Source organism: Vombatus ursinus, unplaced genomic scaffold (assembly GCF_900497805.2).
Source record: "Vombatus ursinus unplaced genomic scaffold, bare-nosed wombat genome assembly UNPS02014931.1, whole genome shotgun sequence".
NCBI lineage: Eukaryota > Metazoa > Chordata > Mammalia > Diprotodontia > Vombatidae > Vombatus > Vombatus ursinus.
Window position 1 is genome coordinate 919,629 of NW_020954709.1, and position 8,618 is coordinate 928,246.

An 8,618-nucleotide genomic window follows, 5' to 3' on the forward strand; every position below is an offset into this window, starting at 1 on the left:
CATGGAATCCAGATCCACAATATTTTCTTTCTGCTGGATTCCTAATTTTGACATAGACACACCAGTTAATATAATGTATTGACATTTTATAACTAGAATGAGATTTTTATATTTATTGTGCCTGGCATAGAGTGGCTGCTTAATAAATGCTTGACTGGCTGATTGATGTAAAAATAAGAACCTAATATGAAGACACAAGATTGATGAACTAACTTAAAAAAAAAACTACTGTACAAGTTTCATTTACCCTTTCTATACCATCTTATAAATTAAATGAGAAAAGTTATTTCCTTTTGTCTTCCTGTTTTCCTGTCCTTCCTTCCTCTTTGTCCTCTTTCCCAAAAATTTAGTATTATATTAATAGGCAAGATACTCAGTAAAATACCATTACTTGACTCCTAGCTCATCATTTAAATTCAACCTGTGTCGAGAAGATGGACACACACAGCATCCACTCTTTACTTGGTGACCATTACACAATTTGATCATTTAGGTCTTGGTTTATCAAAAATGTTACTTAACTGGTTCATAATTTTCATTGAGTGACCCAGGTGCACAGAGCCCTATTAAAGTGCTCTGATGTGAGGTATAAAACAGTTGGTACAATCCTGCCCCTCATGAAGTTTACAGCCCAGTAGCATGTACTTGAAACTACTTGCAAAGCAATGTTTATGAAATAGAAATTAACAAAATACAAAAGTGGAATTTAAATGCTAAGAAAATTCCAAATAACAGGGTAAGAAGATATTGGCGAAGTTAAGCAGGTGACAATCCGCTTTCATATTAACTTTCCAAGAATTCATTGTTTCTTAAGGTAACAGAATATCATTATAAACATCTGTATTTTGAATATCCTGCTAACACATGATTAACTGGCTTCCCTATCTCTTCTCCATCTCTTCTCCATGTTCTCTTCTTGCTCCGCAAACACATATCTTTTCATAATTTTCCTTTAATAACCAGAACCCTAGTAACTGTTTTGACTATACCTGCTTCCATCAGTCCTGCTGATTTTTACTTTGCAGTGTGTCTCTCATCCACTCTTTATTTTTATTTCTATAGCCACAATCTTAATCTAGATCTTGTTACCTGACCAGCCTCCTTCTGGACTCCCTGTTTTTATTTTCTCTTCCCTTGGGTTCAAACTTTGCCTTAAAACACTTACAAGTTCCATAATTCTGACCAAGTCACTTAACTTACTCAGGCTCAGTGACGTCTTCTATAAAATTAGGAATAGAACCTATCTCATAACGATATTATGAGTATAAAATGAGATAAAATGTAAAGAAATTTGCAAACTTCAAAGCACTATGTAAATGGTAGCTATTATTAATGTAATTAAACTGTTATTATTACTAGCTACTACTAGCTGTGTGACCCTGAGAAAGTCATTTAACCTCTCTCAGTCTCAGTTTCCTAATTTGTAAAATGGGACTAATAATAACACCTACTTCTCAGGACTATTGTCCTGTGATTAAACAAGATAATACACATAAAGTTCTTTATACACCTTAATGCACTTTCACTATTATTCTAATACAATCTATCCTCACATAATCTGCCAAACACTATTTATAATTTTATTTACTTACTTCACAGAAAGTATTAAAGAAAAGACAAAGGCAGGACTTACATTGCAAGCTGCCATTGAGGATCTAAGTAGAATGTCAAGGGCTCAATTCTATCACTCTTCGCAAAATGTAATCTCTTGGGTAAAAATTGTTTCAAATAAGGTTTGAAGTGCTGATCTGGTTCCCTGCACTGAAATCACAATTTTAATTTAAAGTAAGTTGAATTATTATTTTCATGTTTTCCAAGACGTGTTCCATTAAAGTCCAGCTTTATTCCCTCATTATGGCACACAAGTTATCTTTGAAGGTTATGCCAGCAGATTAAAACACTCTGGAGCTCATCATAAAATGTTAGTAAGCATATGCATATAAGCTTGAAGATGTAATACAGATGTTCTGTCTGAGGACCAGCCTCGCCTAATTTGGAGAGGTTCAGAATCAAGAAGGTTGGCACACACTCAGAATGACCACACACTAAAGCATAAAGGGAATCACATTGGTGAAAGTAATACTGATTCCAGTGAAAAAAACCTTCAAATGAGTAGGCTCACCACGAAATGACTTTTAAAATCATGATGAAAATGTTTCCTGCTAGCAAATATTGTTTTGTTTTGTTTTGTTTTACCAATTTGCATAATGAAATAGAACCATAAAAATAAACCAGAATCTAGTTCTCAGGACTTATCTAAGTCCAATATCAGAGCTGGCTAAAATGTTCTAGGTGGGACAAATTTAATGTCATTAAATATTGTGTTTGTTCTGGCTATTGACTATCTAATCAGTTTACAAATATTCTCTTATCCAGAATAATAAAGACTTTCCTCAACATTCATGATTAGAATACAATAATCTACCTTAACAAGATAAACCCTTAAGCCTCCTTAAAAGTTACTGATTAGGCAAAATAAACCCACACTGGCAAAAATTTCAAACTTGCAATCCCACAATACAATTTTTACATTCTTTATTTAAGCCATGCTAGGATAAAGCATGTATTTTGCATTACTCCCCCATCAATGATTTTTATTATTTAAATTTACACAGTATGTACTCAGTGAAATTAAGAACAATTAGATATTACAAAATAAGTGATACTTACAGAAAGATTTCTGGCAATGTCTTCATAATTAACTGAAAGAATACCAGATAATTAGTAAGCAAGAGTTTATTACATAACTAGAAATTTAAAAAAATGTTAAGAACAAAGAAATTCAAGCAAAAGCATTGGGTTAAATACTTAAGTTTCAAATGTCTCTTCGTGAAGTTGCCGTGCATTAAATATATACTCCCTGAAACACTTCCACAATAAGCTCAAAATAAATGTGACCTGAATATAAAAGATCACACCCCAAAGGCTAATTAAAAGAGAATGAGATCTCTCACAATGAAAACAAATGGAAGATTATTAATGTAGCAAAGATTAGAGGCTATCATTAAAAATATAGATTTGATTACATGAAACTAAAGGACTTTTTTGTAAACAAAATCAATGAAGCTAGGAAAATACCAGCTGGGGAAAAAACTGTATCAAGTATTTCTGGCAAGAATCTTATATCCAAAATATATTGAGAAATTACCACAAATATAAAAGATAAATAGTCCTTCCCTAAAGGACAAGTGGTTAAAGATATAAAACAAGTAGTTCTTAAGAATTGTAAATTATTGACAACCTATGAAAAACTGCCTCAAACAACTAATAAGAAAAATTAAAAAAAAAAACTCTGAGATTCCAAAAATTGCCAAAGATAACAAAAAAAATAGCAATAGTCAAGGTTGGAGGGAATGGAGAAAAATAGGTACATTAACATTCTTGGTGGAACTATAAATTGGTTTGATCATTCTAGAAAGCAATTTAGAACTATGTTAAAAATAAATCTAAAGTGCCTATGCATATCCTGTGACTATATACATATATAGCCCATAGAAGTAAAAGATAGAAAAAAGTCATTTCTATATACCAAAAGATTGATAAATGTGCTTTTTGCAGTAATAAAAAATCCAGAAAAATATGATAAACTGGTACAGAAATGAAATAGACAATGCTAAAAAAAATGATAGTAATGGAAATGGACAAAACAGTACAAAGAAACTAAATGCTATGTAATCACAATTACTAGTCTCAGACCAAAGGAAGAGTTTAAGAAGATGTACGTCCCTCTCTTTGCAGAGGTGGGGGACTCTGAGTGTAGAATGTAGCACATACTATTAGAAATAATTGATATGTTAGTTCTTCTGAGCTGTTCCCCGCCCCCAACCATTTTTCTTTTGTTTGTTTCTCGGAAGTACACAAGCAATTAACTGTTCTCTCTGAAGAACTGCAAGGGCAGAGAAGATGGGAGTAGGGGGGTGTGCAAAAGAAAATGGTTTAAACTACAACTGAAATAACGTTTTAAAATAGACTTCCTGACACCATTGGCTTGAAATAATGTAATATATTTAAGAGACAACGTGTAATTTAAATTTTCCTTTGGCATTTTTAAAAATAAAATTTTAATATCATTTAGAATGGTTTCAGATTATCTTTCTTAGGGGTAAGACTCATTGACTTCTTAAAAAGCCTCTTTTAAAAAAAAAACTTTTTTCAACAATATAAATCACTCTATACAAGTATTAGCCCAGAAAGCAAATGGTTTTATATTAGTAATCAGTTCTGTTACTGTTATTAATGACAATGAAATTGACTTGCATAAAATAAGTTTTAGTATTTTATAAAATGTTCTGTCTTCAGATCACCTAAAATGACGAGTCCTGTATTTTAGCAGTATAATTCATACGCTATTACAGAAGTGCTGAAACTTAGCAAATCAGATTGGAAGGCTTGAGAAAGCATAGGTACACTTCCCCTGCCAGTGAAGTTTAATCTTTGAGTTGCAGAAGATTTAGGTTACTAATCCAAAGATCAAAAGGAAAGTAACATTCTTATCTATCGGATCCCTTTTCTCCTTCCTGGTCAATATTGACTAAATTCAACTTGTAATAACAAGTTCTGAATGTAATCACTCATTTTTTGGTAAGTTTAAATACTTACAAGTCTGATAATCATCTGGAACATCAAAAATTCTCAATCGAGCTGCAGGTCCATAAAATACTTTGACATTTTTAATATCCCCCAAATATTTATTCAGGGAGACATATTTTTTACAGCTACCTTGTTCCATTCCTAAGGAGAAAAAAAAGCATTAAAAAAAACAACTGGAATTCTTGAAAGAAAGGAAGGAAGAATTTTATCAGACAGAATAAACTTTATCTTAAGAATTTCATTTGGACAATGATCTATGACAATTCCAAAGGACTTATGATGAAAAATGAAGTTAAACTCCATATAGAGAACTAATAGACTCTGAGTACAGATTTAAGCATATTTTTTCTCTTCATTTGTCTTACTCTTTTTTTTTTACAACATGACTAATGTGGAAATACATTTTGCATGACTTCGTATTTATAATGACTATATTTCTTGTTTTCTCAATGGGTGTGAGAGGGGATACAGGGAAGGAGAGAATTTGGAACTGCAGTTAAAAATTAAAAATAAAAAAATTGAAAAGAATTTCATTTGGCAAGTTTAGCATTCCTACCATGTGTATAATTGGTGCTACAGAGAACAGAAAGGAAGTATATGACAGGTTCTCCCTCCCCCTTTAAGAACCTTAGTTTCTAGCAATCACTATTGCCTGATATTGTTCTGCTATCTGCCTCTCTCCTTAAATCTCCTTAATATTCATTCTTTTTAAAAAATAAATTTTGATTGTCAATTTGTTTAAAAAAATATTTATCCTTATTCAAGCACCGTAACATCTTAGACATGTATGTTGAGGCTAGTATCATTATTCCAGATTTATAGATAGAAAACAAAACCAGAGTAGCTTGGCCAAGTTCATCTAGAGAACTAATAACAAAATTGATCTCTCTTTGGATCTTTTATTGTTTAATAGATTTTGCCATTATTATTTTATTATCCAACATAATCATTTCTACTTCTCAGAAATACTTTTTCCCCCCTAGGCAATGGGGTTAAGTGACCACACAGCTAGTAAGTGTCAAGTGTCTGAGGCCAGATTTGAACTCAGGTCCTGCAGACTCCAGGACCGGTGCTCTATCCACTGCGTCACTTAGCTGCCTCTAGAAATGCCTTTCAATTCCCCACCTGCACACTTCTCCCATTTTCCCAACACTACGTCATTAACATAGTAAACAGCAGCTCACAATCAAAAACAGAACAATATTTTAGAAGTTGAAATATGCTAAGGCCAGCTCTAATAATAGTCTACCTGGTATCTGCTTCAACAAAAGAGAGATGGAAAAGCTTCATGAAAATAGAATGGTCTGAAACACCAAGCTGCATAATTTAGGGGGAAAATAAACTTTAAATTTTCTTTTAATGACTTAGATTGGTGGCTGCCTCCACCCCAAATTAATCAACAATTATTCTATCCTTTACCTCACTTTAGTAGTTGGGTTTTAAATTTTCTTCTGATTAGCACATGTCACCGCATATTATTTTTCCCCTTAATTTCCCCTGAGTACCAGCATGAGATTCCAGTATAAGAAGGAAATTACATGAAATGAATTGGAAAATGTAAGGGAAATCAGAGTCAATTTAACTAATCTCTTGGCACCCCTGATATGAATTGAAACTGACATGAATTTAAATTACCATGATCTGACACAAGAATAAGGTTTATGCATCTGTGTAAGTTCATTGTTTTAAGACCATCCATTAACATGCCAACAATGTTGTCAACTCTCTGTAATGCCTTGATGACCTAGGAAAGAGAAGAAATTTCAAGTGGAACAAACTTGCGGTTGAATTTTGGCTCCAAATATTTTCTTTTCTGTAAATCCATTTATATTTTTAAGGAAAAGCATATTGAAGTACATAGCTATACTATATAAAACATTCATTTGAGGCTCAGGAATCAGGGGGGTCATTGAAAGCAGGAAATAATAACTGAGCACTGAAATGGCTTAATCATCTTAAGATTTTGAAACAACTATGACCAATCTGACAAACCCCTCCCCAAGACCTCTGCTTGGCAAATACTCACGGAATACCTCTGATTCAAACTATGACTCAACTCAGATTGATGAGCTTAACAAAAACTGACCATGGTATTACTCTAACAGCTAAATGACGCATTGCAACTGAGTTTGTATTGTGTGTCTAGTGAACTCCAACTCTCCACACAGAAAACACCCCATCAGTATTCATGTTCAGCTTTATACTTAGGTAATATGTCAAATTAGCTTAATCTTTATCTATTTTTTTATTATTATCTATCTTTCTTACTTTTACTTTATCTATATTTTACTATTCTAGAAGTGAGCTAACAGTCTTTATCATTATGACCTCTCTCATTCATTCAAAGATACACAGGCAACGTAAATTAACATTTTGTTAAACCAACACAAATCAAGTTTAAATTTTTCTGAAAATTTAAATTATCTTATTGTTTGCAAATAAATTAAATTTGAGAGACAGGCTCAAAAATGGATGAACCAAGAACTCCAAAGATGAATCAGGAAAGTAGATTCTCTGAAAAGATAGAAATAGATCATTCATACTGGGCTATGAAATGCTTTTAGATTTTAATTATTTGAAAGATGAGCTTATCCCAAGTGTTGCAAGTACTGAAAACACCAAAGACAATGAAGCCATCCCTCCCTACATAGATTCTCAAGGTCCCTTCTGAAGAGTGAAGAATATCACCACTCAAGCTCAGGCTAAATATTTGACTGAACAAAATAGGATAACAGGATTTAGACTTGGTAGGGGAATCAGCTAATCCTTGCTTTCATATGAAGACACTGAAGTGGAGAAAGGTGACCTTTCCACATCAAACAGCTAATAAGCAATAGGGCTAGGATTAGAACCCAGATCCTCTGACTCAAAATCCAATGCTCTTTGCACTATGCTTCACAGCTTCTATATCTGTCATCAAAACAACCAATAACTTTTTTTAAAAAACAGAGTTAGTCTATTTGGCTCTGCTAGCATAAGCAAGTTGATTGGTTATTTGATAAAACTGCCATCTGACTATAGTTTTCCCTGAAACATGTTTGTGTTGTGCTATCATATGTACATAACTTTACTTAAAATTTGCTTGCTGTCTAATTCAAACCTACCTGCCTACATGGGAAGAGAAGGGACATAATAAAAGCCAGAAGCAAGCAAGCTAAGAATTAAATAAGTATATTTAAACAAAAAAAGATATGAAACTCAAATATCCTTTCCTTGTAGTTCCTGCTGGGCTTCCACGTGAAGAGTGATAACTGATACAAGTGTGTTCAAGAGCCTCTTGCATTTGTAAAAAGAGTGACAGTACACACAGATTTTTGCTAATATATGGTATAGAAGCAGTGTTGTCCCCAACTGTTATTTCATAGGCTATATTCATTTTCTACATGTCTAGTTGTCAAAGTAAATTCTGTCAAGATTTAGGAGCACTTTTGACCTAATTCCCAACCCTCCAACTCTTCATAACATTCTGATAATTAAGGTAGTCTTTAAAAAACAGGAAACTTCTCTTCCCTTGACCCGTTCTAGGTAATCATTTAAAACAGTGAGGTACTCTCTTGATCCACAGGACCCCACAAAATCATGTAAGTCAAGGGATTCAAATCTCGGGGTCCACTTCAAGAATACCTGTGAAACAACCCAAGCTATCAAGGGTATGCATATCCGAAAAGCTACCAAGTATTTGAAAGATGTCACATTGAAGAAACAATGTGTTCCCTTCTGGCGATATAATGGTGCAGTTGGCAGGTGTGCCTAGGCTAAGCAGTGGGGTTGAATACAGGATCGTTGGCCCAAAAAGAGTGCTGAATTCTTGCTGCATATGCTTAAAAATGCAGAGAGTAACACAGAACTAAAGGGTTTGAATGTGGATTTTCTTGTCATTGAACATATCCAGGTTAACAAGGCTCCCAAAATGTGACAGGGTACTTACAGGGCTTAGGGTCGAATCAACCCATACATGAGTTCTCCTTGCCATATTGAGATAATACTTACTGAAAAGGAACAAATTGTTCCTAAACCAGAAGAGGAGG

The 8,618-nt window shown here is 33.5% G+C and overlaps 1 protein-coding gene across 2 annotated transcripts in view; it reads right to left on the reverse strand.

Annotated features, from left to right (window-relative positions):
- Nucleotides 1-8,618, reverse strand: part of LOC114029386 (ectonucleotide pyrophosphatase/phosphodiesterase family member 1-like) — a 108,727-nt gene that overhangs the window by 33,397 nt on the left and 66,712 nt on the right. For both annotated transcript variants that reach the window (XM_027843786.1, XM_027843788.1), the window contains exons 12-16: nucleotides 6,226-6,334; nucleotides 4,600-4,731; nucleotides 2,671-2,702; nucleotides 1,634-1,761; nucleotides 1-41 (exon numbers count right to left, since the gene is read on the reverse strand). In XM_027843786.1, the coding sequence (XP_027699587.1) occupies nucleotides 1-41; nucleotides 1,634-1,761; nucleotides 2,671-2,702; nucleotides 4,600-4,731; nucleotides 6,226-6,334 (442 nt within the window). The remainder of the gene's footprint in view (nucleotides 42-1,633; nucleotides 1,762-2,670; nucleotides 2,703-4,599; nucleotides 4,732-6,225; nucleotides 6,335-8,618) is intronic.